Source organism: Triplophysa rosa, linkage group LG6 (assembly GCF_024868665.1).
Source record: "Triplophysa rosa linkage group LG6, Trosa_1v2, whole genome shotgun sequence".
NCBI classification, from domain to species: Eukaryota; Metazoa; Chordata; class Actinopteri; order Cypriniformes; family Nemacheilidae; genus Triplophysa; species Triplophysa rosa.
Genome location: NC_079895.1, coordinates 8,809,517 through 8,832,737, shown reverse-complemented (window position 1 = coordinate 8,832,737; position 23,221 = coordinate 8,809,517). Strand labels below are relative to the sequence as shown.

Below are 23,221 nucleotides of genomic sequence, written 5' to 3'. Positions count from 1 at the left end.
GTACTTTCAGCCAAAAGCAATAAGAAAGTCTGCAATATGCATTTTAAGTATCTATTCAGGACGTGAAAGTGACTTGGAATAAAGAGAACAAAATAAAGATCGAAGCTCTAGCCTATCGTACTGTGCTTGCTGTAGCAACGGGTGAAACTGTGATTATGACCATAAAGATCAAATTTTACCTCCGATAAAATTCTGGCAGTGTTGATGAGACGCAGTCCTTCAGCGCGGATCATACAGTCAGAGGTAAAACTCCAGACAAGTCTTCTTGTATGAGTCTGTTTAAAGAAGTCTTAATTGTTGTACATTATGACAACTAAGATTACACAGTGACATGATAGCTGGGATTATGTTCGTACAGTGTGACGGCCAGCAACAATCGCGAAGACTTTTAAAATAACATTATGCGCAGGCGGTTACACTTTATGGTTTGACCTTCGTACGACAATGCTGAATAGCAACAGGGGGAGCATAATATCCTTGTTATGATTGGTCTGGTCGCCTGTCAATCAAACTCCACGTGAAGGGTCGATTAGCACCACAGCCCAAGATTGATCAAATATTCACAATATAAGACACACTGAAAAACGTGCATCACAGATATTCTACCAACCTGAACGACACAAAAGAGAGCTCCGGACAGACCGTTTACTGTTATCTACACTAACTATGTTTGCACCAGCACTTCAGTGTTGACAGGAAGGTGTTTCTTTGGGTTTAACTGTGTTCTCACAGCTCTGATGTGCCCAGACAGGTGTCTGACAGCCAATCAGACTGTTCGGAAGCAACACCACAAGACGTCACTGTGACAACATCTGCTGCCAGGCTTCAGGAGAGATGACCGTCCTTGGACCTGCCAATCACCTCTGATGATCCACCATGGTTCCACCCACACAGAGAAATGATTCAGTGAGAGGATGTGGAAAATCCCACACACCTAAACAAACACTGACCACCACCTGAAAACTATCACCTCCTGTCTACAATCGTGCAACAGATTTTACACATTTTATTATAGTTTTTAAAGCATAACAGGCACTCGATTTTACTTTAGGAATCTATTTCAGTAGTGTATCCAAATTAGACAAAAAGGCAAAATAAACGTAAATTTTCCACCTTTGTAGTACAAGAGAGCCCCATCCGGCGCCTAGAGAGAAATATGGAACCCCCCGATGAAGGCAAGATAGTATTTTACAATGTTAAAGTCAAAGGGGACACAGCCAGCGAATATAGCTAACACCACAAAGTCAGGTAAGGACATAAGAGGTTAAATTACCACCGATAAGCAGAAAGCACATTGTGAATTTCAAGCAGTGGTTTGACACACACAGACACACACAAATAGCCCAGTTAGGAGATAGGGGAAGTGTAGCCGGTTCTGTTTAGCAACGCAAATGAAATAGTGAGAATTCTGTAACGTTTGAGTAAACAAAACATCAGTCGTTCAACAGCACCCCCAGTGAGCCTCAAACTCACTCTCCACTACAAACATCCCCATCTTCAAAAACTGAGACATCAGCGCCTGTTTGACTCCATGAAAGACAAACGAATTTCAAGTCAATGAAATGCTCTAAGCAAAGAATAGATGTCACATAACAGAAATGAAACACTTCCTGACCTCGATGTAACACTCAGCAATTTTATTTAGAGTTGCAGCAGACAATGGAACGCTGTCAAAGTGTGTGCATTAAATATTGACAGTATTTATTCTATTCATTTTATCCTTTAGCTGGATTCAGTTTAAAACAATGACATATGGTCATGAGCAGGCAATTAATACTCATAGGCTTGGATTTTAAACTTGGGTTTACTCATGGGCCAAAGATGAAAAAATAAATCCTGTCTCCCTTAAATCAGTCAGCTGTGAATCATTCTCTAAACATTAAATCAACATTTAAATCACAAGGTGCTTCAGCAGAATTTGTTTACTCGTCATGTTTTCAACACCTGGGGTGGAAAAGAAGGAAAACTGTATGCTTGCAAAATTCTGTCTCTCAGGTTTGTGTATTTAATGGTGTTTCCACTGAAAGCTTTTGGTTTAAAGAAAAAACACTGGCACACAAGGATTTCCACTGATTATAGACCTGAAGTGGTTAATGTTATAAGTAAAAAAATGCAGCAAAAATATTAGCCAAAGATGGAGCATCCATTGCTCTGATTTCAAAAGGGAATAATGAGAACTTAAGTGCTGAACAGGCCAGTTATCATTGTGTTAAAGTAGCAGGAAACATTAAATACTGACCCAAGCACATTCCACTCTGCCCTTATGCCAGAGAAGTCAATAAAAATAAAGTTAACCTCATTTTAAATACGCACTTACAAGCTATAAGTGTGAGCTCAAGCCAAGAAAAGCATGTACTACTGTAAATTACTGGGTGGTTATCAGGGTTATCTGGCCAGATGCTAAGGTTGCCATAGAGTTTCTAGGCTGTTCTAGGTTGCTAGGGCACTGCTACGGAACAGTAGGGTGGACATTTACTGGCTCATGTCAAAAATCCCCCAGGTCTGTGCCCAATTACAAAACTGTCTCAACTTTGTTAAACTTTAAGGGAATTTATGTCTACGGGTTTTCTTAACTTATCAAGTTGCTGCATCTCCTTCAATGCAGGTAAAGATGTAAAGTCAGATCATTAAGTAAATAAATGACATGTAAATGAATGAACAAATCTTAAACCATTAGTACGATCAATAGAAAAGTGATGCTTGCCTCAGCAAACACCATTAATTACTATTAGTTTTAACATCCTGAAGAAAGTAAACTCAGCATGCAGATGTATACAGACATTTTTAATTAAGCAGATGTAAGAAGCATGCTGAACTCAGCAGTCTTCAGAGCACAACAATACTGTGGCTGTCAGTTATTTCAAGTTAGTGACTTGAATTTAACATAGATGTCTGAATGAAAAATCTGGTGCTGTGTCCTGCAACGTATGTTTTCTAAGCTACAACAGTAGATAAAAAATATATAAACGATCAGACTTCCTAATAGGAAACTACGCTCAAAAAGACTACTCAAACTTTGCTCTGAAGTTATATAATACAGACTTTCCACACTGAAGTGCCAGTGGCAGATGCGATATTACACACCTTGCTGTTCCATGACAAGTGAGCCAAAAGAAAGCCCTATGCCCATTCATCGGCTGCTTAATAAGCCCTGAAGCCTCTTAAATAGAGACACTCCATCAAAAACTCTTATGTGGTTCAAAAACACCATGCTTTTAAAGGTGTTGTTTTAAAACTCAAAGAGTAAGACCTTGTCAGTGTCCACTAATGCGTTTTTGTTTGAAAACGCATCTTTTTCTCTCTGTTTTGGCCTTTCGTCCACACTGAGATGGCGTTTTTGTCAAACGCCATTTTCACGTTGTAGTGTGGATGAGGAAAATGGAGGGGTTTAAAAACGATGACGCAGTTGTTTCGGCTGCTCTCCTGTTTGAGAGCGTTAATGTCAGTTCATACTTTAGATTGCATTTTAGGAGACGGAATATTTAATTACTCGCAGTTGTTGTTTGGCAGCGGAGCGTGAGTTAAGTTTCACGTTCGCTTTTGCAGCTTTATAATCTTGTGTTACCGCAGCAACATTTTTAAGTTCCCTCAAAGTCCGTCTATTTAAAAAAACTGTGTCTGCTCCACATTGCCAAGACATAATAAGGCAGAAAGTAAATAAACGTCTGACAGAAATGACACGTGTTGACCTAATTCAGTGTGATGGGCAGCGTTTGGGAAACGCTAGTGTGGACGAAGAGCGTTTTGAAAACGAAAACTCTATTTTCAAATGAAAACGCACAAGTGTAGACAGAGTCTACATGGTTTGGAGATGGGGAGTAAACTGGCTCTTCTCCGCTTAATCTCAATTGTAAATAGATTGTCTCTCTATCTGCAGGGGGACAGAGAAAGCAAATATTTGAAAGGAACATGTAAACGGTATAATGCAGACGAGGAAGTCTGTACTGGCCCAACTGATGTCCTCGTATAAAGTAAATCTCATCTCTAGATGAAACCAGCAAACCAAAACAATGGAGTCAGAGTTTGCATATTGACACGATGAGTGAAACTACTATGGGTACTTTCAGAGAAGTGCTGCAGCGTTTCCCATACAATGCATTTACTTGGGCGGTCCACGCAGGTATATTAAATGGCCACCCAAGTATATTTGGCGTCACATTTTGTAATTCTTTATCCATCCGGGATAATGACTGTATCTGTAATCGATTAATAGATAAACGGCGCTTCCGCGAATCCGCGTCTTCTCTCTTTCTTGACTAGTTTGGTGTAAGTGGCGCGTGGCCGCGTGCACGTCCTCCTCTTCCGTGTTCGCATGCACTCTCTTCCGATGAGCTCCATGTGTGTGCGAGCCCTCGGCCTCTCGTCCGCGAGTGTAGTTAGCTCTGTGTAGTGTATTTAACTGTCACTTGCATTTAAAATCAAAGAAGCGTTTATAATACAGCAACACATTGTGGAGAAAGGGCAAACAGCATATAGCCGCTCTATAATGGAGATGTGCTGTATTGTGATTTTGTCCGATGATGTTGTGTTTATAAATCAGGATTTTAGCAGCAGTTAAAGTGACTGCTGGTGACATTCAGTTGTAAAATACAGTATAATGTGACAAGATCAGAGAGTAGAAGAAAAACTGATATCAAGTGCTAACACGACGCAAACACGACGTGATGACGTCACAAATATGCTAATTAGTTCACAAGTCTGTCAAAATCCTGTGGGAAACACTGTGCTGGTCTCTGCATGACAGGGAACACCCTGAATTTAGCTCTCTTCTGATCACTTTTTCATTTAGTAGACAATATTTGTTGTGGTGAGCTGAAAAGCTTGTTATTGCATTTCTACAAAGGACAATCGCTGTTCTGAGGTCACGGCACTTCCTGTCCAGGGATTAAGTCCAGGTGTCCAACCTTTCACGCCCTACACGCTACTGTGTTAAACAGATGGGTCCATATGGGGATAGGGAGCTACGAAGTGCTGCATAATCAAAAGCAAATATTTCGCTTTGTTTACAGCAAATGCCTGTATACAAGAAAAAAGCAAGAGGTTCTCCACAAGTATCGCAAGAATGCACACGTGTGCTGTGATGAGAAGAAAATGCAAGTGAGACGGTGGTAAAAAAAATCTACTCAGGACCTGCCGAGACATGTTGAGCTACAGATGAGAAACACTGAACAAGACCCCAGGTTAAATTACAAAATTCACAGGACCAAGACTGGGATTTTTGCGTTTATACGTAATTGACAATCATTAGCATATTTTAACAAAAGCCCTTTACATGTAGCAAGCGAGCATGATATAACAAGATTCCAGCAGCAAGTCATTTTTCGGTACATTCAGAAATGCAACAAAATCACAGCCAATCAGAACAATGTGGGAACTTTCACACTCAAAATATACTGCACAGCTGAATAACACAAAACTATGACAACATAGGCTACCTTATAGGGGTGTGCGAGATATATCGTGTGCGATAATATCGTAAATCTTGTTTTAACTATGTGCAAAGCTCCACTAAAAACAGCACTCATATTGTTCACAAATACTTTATTCAAGCACTGCACATTCACAGCGTGGTTAGCAATTTAGCCGATCACGCTGTCTCTATCAGCTCTGTGTCTGCTCTTAAATGGTACGGCGGGGCACAGAGGTGCTCGCGTGATCGGACAGTCAGGTGAAGTTACTCGAGGAGTTAATTTGTGTTTTCCTGACGAATACTGTCAGTTCGAAAGAATAAAACCATATAGACTTTTTGATTACAGTGTGCTTCTTGCTTGTATGCTGCACAGTTCACCGTACACCAGTGATGTGTCTTTCTACTTGAACGATTCCATTTAAAGACCGTTTCCTTAAAGGGATGTTCACTCAAAATATCATCATTTCTGTTCATTCAAATATAATTTATTCTAACATCATTTATTTACCCTTATGTTGTTGAAAACCTGTTTATGACTCTTCTGTGAAACACATAAGATATTTTGAGAAATGTCTCAATGGTTTTGTGTCCATACAATGGATATCAATGGATATCCAAAATTTTCTTTTAAGTTCTGCACAGGTAATGATAATCAATTGAAATGAGAATGAGTGAACGATGACAGGATTTGATGAGAAAATTACCATTTAATATCAACAATGAATGTCCTGGTAACATGTAAGATGGAGCTAGTACAACATAAGACTATAGGATGCACAATATCGCTTGCTTATATCGTTATCGTAAAATCCCAGAAAATATCTAGACATTTTTTTTGCCCTTTTCGCAAACCCCTAGTCCCCTACTACCTTATTTTCCAGGATGCTTTTGAGAAGGCATCTATATTATAATTTTCTTGGTAGAAGTTAAGGAATTTCCCAAAAAATTGTGGAAGTGGAGAACTACTTTACATTACGTGACAATCGATATCTTGCCTTTTCCGCTGTTGGCTTTGTCATGTCTCGTTGTGCCTGGTTAGCACACGTTAGCCTAACCTGCCCTAAAAATAAAAACCTTACTTTCTTATTTGAAGTCACTGAGAAAACAAAATCAAAAATGGCTAGCTTTTTGTAGAGGGAAAAAGGTGCAAATACCGGTGAGGTGAATAGGAAGACAAGAGAATGTAGGTGGAGAAATGAGGCCACCAGTGAGAATGATCTAGGAAAACTGCTTCACTGACACAGAACAACCACATACAGAGAACACTGCTCAGTGACAAGAAGTGACAGTGTGTGTGTAATGAGCACACCATAGCAGATAACCATATTTTTGCTGCTGTGACATGCTGATGGCAGACAGCGGGCCAACAAACCTCTCTGTTACTGACTAACTGTGTGAAGAAAGCATGAGCTGAACCTTCTGTGTCCATCTACTGAGACAGCAGTAACAAACAGTGGATGAACGACCATGAAAGCTGTATGGTCCACAGAAAAATCTGTCCAACAGTGCCGGTAAAATCGAACATTGCTGCTTTGCGTTAGCAGAAAGACTCAGTGGGCCTCAATCAAATGATTCATTGTGGCCATAAACACAAGGCAGGAGAGAGATGATGATTTGTGAAAGATGAATGGGATATATTTATAGTGAAACTATTACAAAACGGTGTTAGCCAAGCATGAGCCTCATTTGTAGGAACGGGTAGTGTTGCAGTGCTATTTGTCTCAAAATCTTGCATGTGGGCAGATAGCAAGCAGCACTACAAGCATCTTGTCTAATTATGCACCATGACAATATGGTTTGAAAAAGCAACAGAAACATATATTACTGTAAAAATATTTACATGTTGAAATCAACTGAAGCAACTGGGCAGTTACAATTAACATTATTTGTTCATTCTGCCATTTCATTAAATTTAAGCATTTTTTATTATAAATATGTCTCATCCTACATATGGACATTCATCAGCAAGCCCACAGGTAACTCAGCAGAAGCTCCTTAGATCTCTACAGAATTGAGGCACGTCATACATGCAGTTCTTCACATCCACATCCCTTAAATGTTTGTTCATAATATGAGTTGGATCATTTGTTTACGCTTTCAGCAAGCCCTTCCAACTATCCGCACCCTGAAACAACATTTATCATGTTTAATGTCATTACACAGATTATCACAAAAAAGTGCAGACTCCATCCAGACCTGGTTCGCGAATCGCGACTTAAGCTGTTTGAAGGGTAGGTGACACAAACACACAGTGAAAGCATGGACTGTCCAAAACCAAGGCTAAATTTACCATAAGAAAATAAACACTCTCGCTCGCAGCCTTTTTTGAGCCTATTTCCATGAGGCATGCAAAATCTCATGGCATTTTTATTAGCATCCATCAGTTAGCTGATAGTATTGAAGTATCTCCTCTCAGGCAGAGCTCTGATTGTGGTGATAGCAGGAGATTACTTCCCATTTTTCTTGAAAAATCACTATTGCAGACAGGAAGCTTGCACCCAGGGGAACAGTGCTAAATAATTTTGTTCCGCTCACTCCATAAGAGGATTCAAAGTTATTTCTGTGGGCACTATCACAATAAATAGATAAATACAGATCTAAATAAACCTTATTAATAACAGGAAGGGGAGAGGATAAAAGCCACTGAAAGCAGCAAAGCCTGGAGTCTCACCAAGAACTGTTTTAGGGAGTGTTAGCAAAGGTGCTAATTGAGTGAGATAGACAAGGTCTGCAACAAACTCTTTGTCAGCGTGAAAACCACCTGCCAATATTCACATTAAAGGTTGAATTTGCAGTCGCTATCTGAGGTCCCCCAAGAATCCTTCCATTATCAGCTTCGCTGGTGTCGGGGTGGACATCTGATCAGGTCTGCTAAACACTTTACATGATCAGTCATTGGACTGAAAAACTAGCCATTACATTGTGCTGTTGAGTCTATTAAAACCACAGCAGAAAGCTTGCGTTGCAATAGAACTTCAATGTCTTCAACAAGATACTATACAGGGAGGGATGACTGAGTCAGTGTGGTATTTAATTCAAGAACATACCAAGGTTGTCAGAATGTGAAGTTGGTACAATTAGTAATTTCTGATCTTATATTCTTCATTGCGTATTCAAACCTGGCAACATCTCACCACGGTGAATGATTTACGTACAATGATCAGTTAGTGACATGATTTTTATTGAAGCAATAAAAAGAACTTTTAACACAGCAGAATGCCTCTGGAGGCAACTGTAAATTGTACATTCTGGGGTGGCTATTGTACATTCCATATATGGAAACCTACAATCTGAAGATTTACACCTTACAAGAGAGAGAGAGAACCATGTACAACCTTGAAAATCTTTAGGTGGCAAATTAACGTTCCAGTTAGGGCTGCAGCTATCGATTATTTTAGTAATCGAGTATTCTACTGATCTTTCCATCGATTAATCGGGTATTTGGATAATAAATACTTTTCCTTTATTAAAGAGCAATACTAAATATACAAGAGAAAATAAGACAGGTCTCTTAAAATGAACAACTAATTTGTTTCCTTTTTAGAATTTTTTTTATTATTGCTGACATTGCATACATTAATATCTGTGAAAAGTTAACCCATTTAATACATTACATTGCCATATTACATTAAAAAAATTTACAAAAAAAATTTCTACAAATAGAAAGAATAATTTCAAAGGTAAACAACTAACTTCAACTTATGCATGATGCATTTAGTTTATGTAAATTAGGTTTATTTTTTTACTATTAAACAGTAATATTTTTGTCCACATAAAATACAGAGTTAACCGGACTTTTATTTTGGCAGGTTGTCGGAAGTCGTTTATTTTTTAGTATGTCTGTTTCTTCACTCAAACAATAAAATGTTAGTGAAATAAACTCTCAGAGTAACTCTGGAGATGAAGTTCATGTCCTCATAAAGTGCAGACGCAGACAAAAGTATAGCATGTTGAACTGTGCAGTTCATTCACTCAGACACGCAGAACAGACAGATGGCATGTGTAAATAACAGGATTCGGCATCCAATAGTCCACATCTAGTTTTATGGACTCAATGCAGCCGGAAAACAAGTTTCACTCGCAAACTAGACTAAAACTAAGTAAAATAGCAGTTCACCATTTCAATAAGCTATCACTTATTTATCAGCATGAGAAACACGTGAGCGTGTGAACAGACTAAAATGCGTGTGAACAGACTAAAATGCGTGTCTCACGGTGAATGCGTGAGACTTGAGAGCCTTGTAACATGAATAGAGTTTAGCGGGCTGTGCGTTAGTAATAACGGTCCGTGGGGAAACGTAGTGCTCCGTGTGTACAGCAGTTAAATGGATTAAACAATGCTTCGAGGCAACAAAATTTGCCTCGATGATTTTTTGTATTCAAATAACTTGAGGAATCATTTCAGCCCTAGTTCCAGTATAGACCCACAAAAAGACATAAAAACACTAAATTATATCAATGTAACATCAGTATCCTTTATCTGCCTTTCAGAGTTAAGAAAAACATTCCCGACCTGAGTGAAAATGTATTCAGCTCTTTATCCAACTAAAGCCACATTCTTCACTGTCAAAAGAAGCTGTTTATCGTCACGTGGCATCAGAATCTCACAATTATCATGAAGTCTGAAAAATCTCTCCTTGAAAAAAGGACACAGAAGAAAGAAACCGACACTGCAATGAAAATGTGCAAAGTAGGGAAAAAAAAGGGAGCAAAATAAAGGCTTTCAAGCTTTGTAAGAAGAAGGTGTGCAATTAACCTAGAAAGCAAAACAAAGTACCTCTCTACACTAACAAACAATGTGTAGTAGCACAGTTTTAACAGTAAAAAGTCATATAAATGTGCATCTTTTCTATCATCTGGTGTTTAACAGCCTATGAAATAAATACGACTAGCTCAAGTGCTGGCAAAGTGTGCCTACACACACATAGACGTGATTGAGATGAATGGGGCCGGGGTACAGAGCAAACGCACGTCACGTGACCAAGGAACACAGAGTCACTTATGGAGGTACAGACAAAAATGGAAATGAAACAGAAAAAACAACATAGGGTTGCGAAAAGAGGACTGTGAGACAGGTGAAAACAAGGACAAGCAGGAGAAAGAGAGGGACAGATAGGACAAAGTGGCAATGATGGATCTCCCCAATATGAGCTCACACAAAATGGATCATTCAAATGATAAGTGAGAACATTCACAATCTATTAAAACAATAGCTCACCCAAGGCTACTTATTGCAGTGATTTTACCATGTCATTAGGGGTCTAAGGTTGGTTTCACATTTAGTTCGATTGCCTGGTCCAAACCCTAGTTCAATTGCTCCCCCCTCCCCCTGCTGGACTGCGTTCATATTATTATTTTTGGGTCCGAACCGTGGGTCATTTGCGTCATCAAGCCTGCAGCGGTTTACCCTGTCACTCGTAACGACGAAGCAGGAGAAGGCGGCAAAATGCATAACATTGCTCGCTTCAGTTATATACATTTATGTTTTTGAACCGTTAGCTATGTTTCCAAAGTTTCAGTACATAACGGCACTTTCGTCTGTCCTATGAATGTACTGCAAATGCTCTTAAAGAGTACATTAGGGATTTTTAAGGTCCTACTTTGGTTTATGGAGTGTCCAACAACAAGTTTATGTACATAGGTGTAAAAACACTATTTCGTAATAATAGGCAGTTATTCTTACCTTACTTTCTTGACTGACTCTCAAATGATTCGTTCCGCGATTCATCTCTCTAATCCCCTCCTTTCCACTAGCATAGTCTGATGTGATTGGTCAGATGGTCTAGTCTGCTGTGATTGGTCTACCACGAATGAGGCTCATGAGCTACAGTGTTTGGGGGAGAAGAGTGAAGTTTTCGCGGGCAGTCCTAGCAAAACGTATGCGGGGACTATACAGTATGTAGTGACATAAATCCGTAGCGGTTTGCGAATTGGACTAGGGACGACTCGTTTGCGTGATTCAGAGTCGACTCCCTTTTTTCCAAGCCAATAACTTTGTTATTCATTCACCTTCGGATTTACAACTTGGCAGACTGCTTACTTTCAAACACGTCAACATTACACACTGCATGAAATGTAATTTTCATGATCTCATGTTATGTACTCTTTAAGAACACTGAAGCCGAACAGAAATGAGATATACATATACAGCTCTCTGCTTGGAGCGTGTTAGTCACGCTCGTCAGAAAAGTGAGTGAAACACACACACACAAGCAAACATTTTTACCAAATAATACGTCATTAATAGCGGTTCACTTCCGCGATTTGGTACGATTGCGTTCATATCAGCAGCGAAGCGTACTGGAGTTCGCATGAACTACACCCCAGACCTCCCTTTTTAAGCGTAGTTTGCTGGTGTGCACCCGGGTTCGGAAGACAGCGTTCACATCATCCAAACGAACCGAACTCTGACATTAATCGAACCCTGGTGTGCACCAAAAGTGCTAATGTGAAACTGCCCTAAAATTCCTTTAACCATAAATGTACTGTGACACACTACTTTAAGTGGTGTGAGATTAACTCATTAGTCATTGTTACTCTAGATTAGAGCTGTGCAATTAATCGAAAATTTATCGTAATTGTCAATTTTGGCCTTCATCAATTAGGAAAACTAAATAATCGAGGTAAAACAATTATTGTGCCGCATTCCATTTTCTAAGGATCCTCTCTTTTCTTGTAGTATAAATCCACAGCGCACCCCTTCCTTTACAGTGGTTCAGCAGTGCCATTTCTTTACATTTATTTTTCAGTTAAATTCAGAGTTTACAAACCAAATGTTGTTTTAAAGCAGGAGTCTTCAACTAAAATTTCTTGAGGTCCAGTAAACGAACCCTCTTACCAGCCGAGGTCCGGACAATTAAATACCTAAAAACATGAATTGATGGTTTTTGGCAGACCAAGGAAATAAAAATGTCTTTTCATATCTATACGACGGCATAACAATGTCTGCAACAATATAATGAAGGAAAATGTGCAAAATGCCCCAATCTCTAAACCTGCACTGAACATACATTCATTTCAACATTAACAACTTTAAAAGAAAACTAATGTGTTGTTTTCTGCTGAACTGAGATTAACAAATAGCAGCATCAAGTTGAGACTGATCATCCTCTGATAACATTTCAGCTCTTCTTGTGGCTGTTGCAGCTGAAAGGGGGATTTGGTTAATATTTTCTTTTAGTTCATGTCTTTATTTTCCTTCTAAAAGTGTTTCACACGCAGCCTCCATGCACTCTTTTACTATTTCCCCATCAGTAAAGGGCTTGTTATGTTTTCCTAAGATCCGCTGTATTCTTAGGGAACATTCATATATTATGCTCATTGTTGGGTGGTAAGTGAGTGAGGGAGGACCCGTGTAGATCGCTACTACTGGGCTTTGAGCTAATATATTTTCCGTGTCCTTACCTCGGACTGCTGCGGGTAAGTTTCTTCATAGTGTCTATGTCTAGTTTCATAATGCCGTTTAAGGTTTCCACTTTTGACAATCGCAACAGACTCCAAGCAAATGAGACAAACCGGTCTTGTGCATGTCGATGCAGGAAGAATAAATGCAAATCTCTCGACCCATTAATCTCGGAAAACATGGTTTTCAGCGTCGACTTTTCTAACTTTTGAAAAGGACATTGTTTTTCAGTCACTGACAGTTACATCTGTCTGCGCGCTGTGCAGCGAGTCTGTCTAGGCTCTCTTCACTCGTCGACGTTCGAACGTAGCAACAGTGCGCATATGTTAACTGTCCGTGGCGCCGTAGGACCCAAACTGCTACTGAGCGGACCTTGATGTGCCTGCTATAAATTTGATTGCATTAGAAAATAATGTTAGGCATTCATTTATTTATTATGTCAAAAGGCTTGAGGTCCGGACGGATGCATCTCGCGGTCCGCCTTCGGACCGGGGTCCGCTAGTTGGTGACCCCTGTTTTAAAGGTTAATGAGTTATCGTGTTAAATAATCGGGATCTCAATATTGGCCAAAATAATTGCGATTATGATTTTTGTGATAATCGAGCAGCCCTACTCTAGATTATTTTAAATAACCATACATTGATCATATTGAACAATTATTGGTTATATGAATTATAATAATAGCATTTAAGTATCAGCCACCTAAAGAACCACTTCCATTATAGAACCCCTGCTGATGACACACATTGGTTTGTCATTGTAAAGCAAGCACCACTTCAGGTCATGGACTACAGTATGCACTTTGCCTCACAGTCAATGATTCACTAAAATAGTGCTGAGTGGTTACCAAGGAAATATAGTTCAATTGAAGCCAGTCATTTTAGCTGCAGGCCCAGGCTGCTGTGTATCTTGGCAAAGCAGCAGGAAATGACTTCAGTTCAAAAGGCCCACCATGAAAGAGGGCAGAAAAAAGAAAAATAAGTTCATAAAAGCTGAAAATGGTAGTGTCTGGCTCAGCAACTCCAGTGGTGTCTGTCTGACCTGTCTGTGTAGAGTCAATGAGGCAAATGTCGTGTGAAACATCCAGGCAGTGATAAAGGCCAGGGTCTATCGGAGAGCAGCTTAAGGGGCAGTGGACACAGCAGTGATTGACAGGGGAAGGAATAAGCCTAGGAAGGGATATACGTCTAGAGGCAAAACAGGCTCAGAGAGAAAAACGATAGGCCTGAATCCTCACAGGTGTGTTCAAATTAAAGCCAAGCAAAGTGTCTGCTAAAGGAAACATCCGTTGTTTCATTTTATCAATAATGCGGTCACACATGTGGAATATTTCTTGCATAAAACCAGCAAAAAAACAGGAACAACAAGAGATCATCGGATCAGGCTGATGAATGAGTTTCTCAAAGAGTTTTACACTTGGGCCTATGCTGTATTTTGTGGGAATGAATTATAAGAGGCACCTGCAGACTGCAGAGAAGAAAAAGCCAGACTGCAAGCTCTAATGCTGTGCCTCATGCAGACGTGGACTCAATACTTCACTGGGCTGCAGCGGTGATCAGGGTAAGAGAAGTGTCTCTTCTCAGCCAACTACTAAAGCATTAGCTTTTATGAGAAAGGGGGAAATGCACTTTTGCTGCCGATAAATCACCTTCACTGACACAAAATGACCGCTTCGTAGCCTTTTCTCATGGGGAGCATCTTTAAATTCCAAGTGCAGTGAGAAAGCAATTGAACAGCATGTGCTGCTGGTTTTAATAAGATAGCAGAGTTGGTGACCTGAAAAGGACTGTCGGCGTGGCTCAGCTTTGTGCAGCATCTCTAAGAAGAAAAAAGGACCAGTTGTGTGCTCTATGAGGTAGAGCTCATTAAGGGATAGTTCACCTAAAAACTAAACATTCTGCCAACATTTATTCACCATTGTGTCATACAAACCCTGTCTATGACTCTTTCTCCAGAGGAACACAAAAGAAGATATTTTGTGAAATGTCTGGTTTTGAGTCCATACAATGTAAATCAATAGGGTCCAATGTTATTTGGTTTCCAACGTTCTACGTTCTTCAAAAGATCCATTTTGTGTTATGCAGAAGAAAGAAAGTCACACAGGTTTGGAATGACATGAGGGTTCTTAGATCTTGATGGATCAGGGCTCAACCCTGCTGTTATTAAAACAGTACAGAGAACATAAAAAATGTATAACACACAACTTCTAACCAAGCACAACCGACAAACATGATCTGAAAGACAGCACCTAAATAAGCCACTGCCAAATGAAATAGTAAATGAGAACTAAAGGCAAAACTTTGCCATTTTCTGTGCTGATCGAAAACTGCAAAATTCAGCACAACAGACTTTAAGCATTGTAAAATGTATTAAACAGTACTGATACTTCAAGAAAAACTTCTACCGATTATGAACCATAATCAAATTAGCCAAAATGTTTATTTAATGAACCCGTGGGTTGGTGAATGGTAGGGCTGTGTATTGGCACGTGCCTCCTGATACGATACATATCACGATAGATGGGTCACGATACAATATATTGCTATGTATTTTGATACGGTGCACATTTGCGATATATTGCAATACTTTAAATAGAAAATGTAAAAAGTAGAGCTAGAAATACAACATGCTGTGTTACCACCTGGGGTTTTCTGTAAGGATAAGTGTAAAAACATCCCTTACCTCTACAGGGTGGCCATGATGTGCGATGCATGGACCTTTAGATCAGAGGTTTGGGTTCTCAAACTGTGGATTGTGCCCCTCAAGTGAGTAGCACAGGGGAATAAGGTGGCTCACACAAGTCACTTGGCTGTTGTGGTGCATTACCGTTAAAACAATGAACATGGGCAGTGTAAAACCCCTGGTTCATCTGTGCTGTAAATGCGCTGGTGTCACATTCGTGAAAGCACAATAAATGTCATTGTTACTTTTCTTAATAAACTTTTGTCTAATGCACTGCAGTATCCAAGTGACTTGTGTCATGACTTGCGAAGCCTACAAACAGCATTATTTTATATAACTCATTACTCCATGACTTCGCCATGATTCCACTTACTTTTGGCCGTATGTATATGACATGATTTAAAAAAATATATACTGATGGTAGAGGTATCACTATCGATACACTACCGAAAAAAAATATTGCAATAGTTACATGTATCGATATTTTTGCACAGCCCTAGTGAATGGTAATTAAGTTCTGATAATGATATTTATTATTTATTTATATTCATCTTCTGACTATATCATATGTATACAGTAGGAAGATAGACAACATGTATAACAATGACATTTGAATATATGCACAAACAATGAAAGTACAGAATGTGACTGGTGTTATAAACTGGTGTTCAGGGGGTCTGTATTGTAGGTCTTTATCGCTCTTCACTCTCTATTTGATGAGCATTTTTAGTGTCTTGCGACTCTCTGTCTTTAAGTTTGTTTATTCTCGCGGTTGTCATTGCACTGCAAGTCTCTGGTGACTCCACACGCGTCTCCCAAAACGGGGGAAAGCGGCGCGTCACGTCAAAGCGCTCACGCGGTGAGCATCATCGCGCATTTCAATGCAAGTTTGACTTCTGAAATACATGGTGAGAATGAGCTTTTTTATATGCAGGTGAGAGAGAAAGTGCCGGACTGGAGCAGATCACTAAACTACAGACTGAAAGGTCAAAAGAATATTTGATACATTCATTTGTTATGGGTGGACTAATTTGCTAGTTTTTTCAGAATAACGCCCAATTTGCAGAGCGCCGAGTTAACCACGCCTACTTATTTACATTCCGCGGAATACAGGGAATAGAAAAATCTCTTACGGTTGACATTTTATTCCGCAGTAACGGAATATTCCGTCATACCGCCTAGCCCTAATGCAGACTTTGTGTGGGCAAATTGATTGCTAAAATATCTGACAGCTGTTTTAGTTGCGCAATTGAAACCGGTGTTTAACATTCTTCCAAAGGGCTTCCTTATCAGACTGTGTCAGTCTGGTCATCCTTTACATTCATGATGCAGTTTTAAACAAGACCAGGCAGATTCAATTCTCACCAACACCAGAAATTAAAATAAAATGCATTGTACAAAAAGATGAGCGCTACAACAAGGAATATGATGAAATGCAGAGAAAACAGCTTTTGGCTGTCTGAGAAGTACATATGTTGTGCAGGACCCTAACAACTTTGAAGTCAGGCATCTAATATTTAGTACAAATTTAGTATTATTTGGTGATTAGGAATACTAGAATAATGAGGTGCCGAACACGTTTCCCTTGGCACAGATTGCCAAAGCTCAACTCCTCCTAACACAAAGCTGAAGAAAGTCACAACACTGTCAAACTCAATCACGCTCCCCACCTTTCGCTCAAAGCTAGATGCTCATGAACAGCAGTTCAACGATGCTTACCCTTTCATCTGGGTCAGTGTGTCAGTCAGCCTCAAATCAAAGTCAGTGACACACACGCCTACTGACCTTATTATCACCTCCTATTAACACTATTAAAAGAAATCATCACCAAAGAACCATCGTGAACATGTTAACATACGCTTTGAGGGGGTTAGGGTAATGTGTAGTGGCTCTTGCCTTCATTAGAACATTTATTTTTAATGGGGAATAAATGAAGGTCAATCTGCTGCTACATGCTTTTCACAACAGGATCCAAAATCCTGTGGTTTTTATTTAGGCTGCAGGAATGTCTGATTTGAACGGTAGGGACTAACCCACAGGAAAAGTGTCAGGGTTATGTATGGAACAAAAGACAGCTGTAAAACGAATAGATTTCCTAAAGCAGCAAATAAAGGTTTCGCAAAAACCAGGATGCACGTTCCTGAGCTTTATCAAACCTGATTTTTCAGAATTAAGACTTTTTAAGCACTTAAGTATTGTGTTTTGCAAGGCGGCAACGCCACGTCCAACAGAGCTAAAACTGCTGTGTAGCACATTGCGGACAGGATTCTTGTTTGGGCTGCTCGCTGACTGTTTCATGCATCAGAAAAATCTCAAACAGACGGCTATGTCGCTCTGGCATCATTCTGAGACTATTAAAGCATTAGTTCACTAAACAAAACAGTCAGTCTGAACTCAGAGCCCACCACTTGGACGTTTAATACTGCAAATGACCAACAACATCACACAGGCAGCCAACTTCAGTTACTAAATTCATCCCTGTTTTATAATTACGCCTGTGCTTTGCCATAAAACCAGTGCCACGCCTAACAGTTTGCAAAGCCATCTGCCTAGGCTTTGAGAAACTCAAACAAGAGGCTTACCCTTTTCTCACAAAACATCTGCACTAAATATGAGGGAAGAAAAAACAAAGATAAATATGTCAGTTATGATTTGGTTAACATGATATAAATGCTACCTTGGAAGGTAAAAGCGTTCAGTATTTGACAAACAGAGCAGGAAGCCAGACACAATGTAACAGTGAAATATGGCACTGCAGAATGGCTTGGTCACTTATCTTGACCCTTTGTCCTGTGCTATATTTGCAGTTTATAATAAAGGCCTCATTCCACACACAAACACACTCGCACACATCTTTATTGAGCTTACAGAACTCGGCCTAGGGAGAGAAGCAGCGACAGTGGGAGTGTATCTGCTTAATGGACAGCATCCTCTTTACCTCCAAACACCAGCATGAGGCCTCAGGGTGGGCACAATACAAGAAAGTGGATCACTTAGACAGCGACAAGCCACACAAAAAGAAAAAAGGATTTGAGCCTGTGTGTGTGCAACATTGTAAAATGGATAATTCTTCAAATAAGCAAAAGCAGGCTACTATTGGTCAAATACTACATAGCTCAATTCATATACCAGACATACTGTATAATGGAAATCTCTGTCAGGTTCCAGGTTTATACAAAAAAAATCTCCAGCATGGCCTTAGTTTTGTGTGACATATTTTTACTGTTGTGGAACACACAAAGCCCAAATGTCTATAATATCTCCCCAAGCAAAGTCTACGACAAGATCCACCACAGTAAGTGGGCTAACTATATGGTGTTTTGTTATTATGAGACAGCTACATGTATCAAACTGCTTGTAATTACAAAGTGAGAGTACCAAAGTACCATGTTGGAGGTTCTAATTGCATGGTCTTAAAATGAACATTATTGTCTTTATGTTAAAAATCAAGCATTTTGGGAGCAAAAATGCTTAAACTGTGACACAAGTGACAGTTGAGGATAATAAGCTGGTTATATGTTAAAAACATTAGAATGTCTAATAAAGGATTGGCACAATATGGCATTTAACTACAGTTTAAATTAAAAGGATCCAGGCCTGCTGGGGCATGTAAGGGCTTTGCCCTCCACCACTACTGTCTCTTTCCCACTCTAAAAGTCACCAAACTGGTAATGTGGCCCAACAAAACACTAAATCATTTACATTTTTATGCATTTGGCAGACGCTTTTATCCAAAGCGACTTACATTGCATTGTATTATACAATCAAGGAAAACTTTAATCTCTATAATATTAGATCCCCATGAAGGTTCAATTCCTATTTACTTCATGCATGTGTACTACAAAACAACCTGCTGTGCAGTGCTGTTACCTTTACATAATCTCAAATAGGGTTTAAACTGTCACTTAATCATATATTTTGTGTTTGATGTTGTTTCTGAATGTATAAACAAATTTCAGGTTTTTCAGCAAAACAATAAAGTCAAAATTAATATCAAAATATGACTATCTTGGGTTATAACCACAACTCAAATAACATCAGTAAATGATATGCAATGGTCATCAATAATGGTTGCAAGCAAAACCCTGTTATGATATTTTTTCAATAACATTTAAAAGCCAGACGACAAGTTGACCCCTATTAAAATGACTGTTTATGCATCCCAGTCGGAGGCTGATAACGTTACCTCTATTTTTCTAAGCTTGTCTTGAATGGACCTCTACCTGCACAAAAGGTAGAGTCGTCTCTTATCTCAAACAACATACACCACTCCCATTCCTGTCCCCTGCTTGAAACAACGTGCAGTTTTTAAAGAGTTTAACGTTACTGCTCAATTTAACTATCATTAGCAGCAATGCAGCACAACAGTCTAATGCAGTGACAACTATTACATCACTGACGCGAGACACAAAACGCTGAAAGACACAGCTCGAGTTACAGATGAACATTTGCCCGTATGCCATTATTAAAGTAGTCAGATCGTGACACTTACTTGCCAATGACCTCGCACAGCTCGTAAACATCTTCAAAGAGCACGTCGTCGTCGGCCATGGTCCAACAAGACCGGGGAATGTACACTTCCCCCAAAAAATCAGCTCGAACGGTAAATATCAACGGATTACGTCGCACCACAGCGTACACACTTCAGAGTACCTCAAATGCGCGTTGAAAGATTGACAGCCGCTGATATTGTTCTCCGATTAGCATAAAAAATGTCAGAATCATGTGGGTAGGCAAAAACAGAAAGAGATCCGTTGATGGTTCGGCTAAAGCGGGCGGACAGTAGTGAGCTCTCGGTCCGTTTGACTCACTCTGCCCCACCTTCTCCTCCCTCTCTCCCGGCCCCCTTAATCCAGTCACTCGAGGCTGAGGTAACGTTAATACAAACGCTATGAAGAACTCCACAACAATCGCCGTCACTGAAGTCACGAAACCAAGTCGTCTCAATGTTAAACTAACTAACCGACTTTGTCGAGCCCCCCAAAACAAGTACACGTCGTTTCCGGAATAAAAAATAACGATGTTATGAAGCTGCGCAGTTTAGTTGATCCTACTCATTCTACCCGCACGCAAGGCTTCTCTCGCTGGCTCGCGCTTGCCACCCTAAACTCGCAGCTTTTCCGTTGCTCTAATTCTCCCTGATAACTCCAGTGCTGCTGCTCCCAGCTTCCAGAAAACCCAAGCTCCTCCTACTCGAGGTTATGAAACTGGATTGCCTCACGCCATAATGGCTCCAGCAGGACGTTTCTATTCGGGAATTCCAACGTAGCGCGGCATGATCCCTTGAGCCAAAATGACGACCAGGTGTGTCAGTATGTATCTGCCAAAGTGACAGTTTCGTTCCGTCGGGTTAGTGAGGTTCTAAATGCAAAGCGGTAAACAAATTAAACGACCTTTTTGGAAACCATTTACTTGCTTAGGTCTATAGTTAAAAATACATGTTAATGTTGCTATTTTATATAGGCATCAGTGAAAGTTATCGAGTCTTTACCACTTTATTTTCAGCCTGCCACTGATATTGTGTTTAATTTAAGTAAAAAAAAACAGACAATAATGTCAACAACTTTACTGGTTTATTAATTCTGTAATGGTTAATGCAACAATAGATATGTGTAAGCTCTTTAGTCACAGTAGGATTATAGCTACATTTTTGTTATTCTCTTAATTTTTTTATTTTTATGTTTTACAAAAAAATGCAGAAAAATAGTTTAAAAAAATGTTTTATTCAGATGCCGAATTACAGTTATTTACTTGTAGTTCTTAAAAGAAAAATTAGTCTTGAGGGTTGAGTGACAGTTCATTTCTGACTTCTAAGAGGCTATTCATAACCAGCACATCCATGTAGACATTATAGGCTACACAGTATAAAACAAGACATAGAAAATTATATTGTCACAAAAACTGTACCTTTTAATGTATTATTTATCATCTAGGCCTACCATAATTTGATTTCATAACATTGAATTAAAAAAACAGCATACATTTTTTATCTTTTTGTAGGAATCATGAAATAATTAATTAGGAAACAAAACAATTTCCAAAAAAAATGTCCTCAACTAGTTGACTTAAAGTTGGCAATGGTGGAGCCTTCAACGTAAATGCGCTCTGGGCTCTTTCTGCACATTTTACATTAGTGCTTTTGGATTACCGCATTGATTTCTGTAGCTGATGATTGGTGGGATACACTTGAGCTAATTGGATTTTGTGCGTTCAGTCCATTGAGGAATTCATTCAGTCAGTTCTCATTGTGGATTTACCGTCTGAGTCCTTTGAAAAAACACAGTTGAATCATAGCCTCATTGATGTTGGTGTGCACTAGTAAAAGGCAGCTGACTCAGCTGCAATGATTTTCAAAAACGAAACTACTACATCACACACAGAGAAGGAGTGTTTATGCATGCTGTATATAGTATTCTACCGTAGAAGTAATTCTACCATCATACATTTTTTCACAGAAGGATGGAGCCTGAGTAAATAAATATAAATTATTGACTAAAATGCATTTAAATTGGAACATGTTTGTTGCTTCAGGCATTATAAGTGAGGGAATAGTGGACATTTGATACCCTCAGGTGCATTTGATATCCTCTCTTTGGATCCTGGCAGTAGGTGACTGGCATACAGAGCAACTCTATTGTGTGTGCAACTAGAGGCAGTTTGTGACTTTAATCCACAGGGCATTGCATATTGTGGCATTTTGAAAAGATATCTAACAGCTGTTACTTCATGTAGTCTCATTTCTTTTTCAGCTTTTATTTTTTAAGCAGTCATATAGTTCATATAATTTCCTATCACCTGAAAGTCTGTCAATACATACTTTTAATCTGCCTCCATGTGCTTTTGTTTCTGTCTCTTTGTGTTTCACTTTCATTTCCATCGGAGACCTGAACACATTCTCCTTTGATTTAATGTGGACTTTTATCATTTGAATGATGAGCCACAGTGAATGATAATCAGTAAACATTAACAATAATTTAAAATGTGTTACTTTGATTCTTCTGTTTGGCTCAGTTTAGACTAACTGTACTGTTGTATTAAAGGAACACAGGGAACACTAAATCCAATTATCTGTTAAAGCATTTTGTGGCAAATACGATTCAACAAGTGGCGTGTCTTTGCCAATTATGCCTAGTGATGTTACTGACAAAATCAATGCTGGTTAACAGGGAAAATCGTTTGAATTAAGGGAGCAAAGTTTTAATTTAAAACTACTCAACAGTTATTTATTCTTTGCAGAGTTCTATCGGAAGTTAAGTTTGGGCCACATAATGTTTGTTTATGTTTTTGCTGCTGAAACGGTCTACAGCAGTAGAGGAATCTAAAGTCAATATTCCACTCAGTGTGTTTATCTGTGGGAGGTTCAGATGAGGGTGGCTGAGGTGATGCAACACTGTATTAAAAGCAGCACTTAATAGTCAGACCTCCAATACAGATGCAGGTTACTGTATCTGTGGTTCTGGCATGGGTAGAGGCTTTAGAAAAAGGGTTGGCACTTATACAGGTTTACTAACCTGGGCCTGATTACCTACCAACTTTTGATGATGTCAAAACAGGCAATGACTTTCTTTGGCTTCATTAAAGCACCAGTGTACAGGTTGTCTAAATACCTGTGGGTGCAGTGAAACGAGCATCCCCACACCTCTGAAGCCCACAAACCTTTCACAAGTTTAAGACAGCAGCAACGATTTGGTCTTCCAACCTTATTTATCAAATGAAAATGCTGAAAG

General features: G+C 39.4%; 1 protein-coding gene across 14 annotated transcripts in view; it reads right to left on the bottom strand.

Annotated features, from left to right (window-relative positions):
- The window catches only part of caska (calcium/calmodulin-dependent serine protein kinase a), a 132,279-nt gene extending 111,595 nt beyond the window's left edge, over positions 1 to 20,684 (bottom strand). For 9 of the 14 annotated variants that reach the window (XM_057335946.1, XM_057335949.1, XM_057335953.1 and 6 more), the window contains exon 1: positions 19,987 to 20,680. In XM_057335946.1, coding sequence (XP_057191929.1) covers positions 19,987 to 20,045 — 59 coding nt within the window. In that variant the 5' untranslated portion in view covers positions 20,046 to 20,680. Of the gene's footprint in view, positions 1 to 19,986 lie in introns of all 14 variants that reach the window. The other 5 variants (XM_057335942.1, XM_057335951.1, XM_057335944.1 and 2 more) reach the window with 2 other exon arrangements.
- Between the last annotated feature and the right edge of the window lie 2,537 nt (positions 20,685 to 23,221).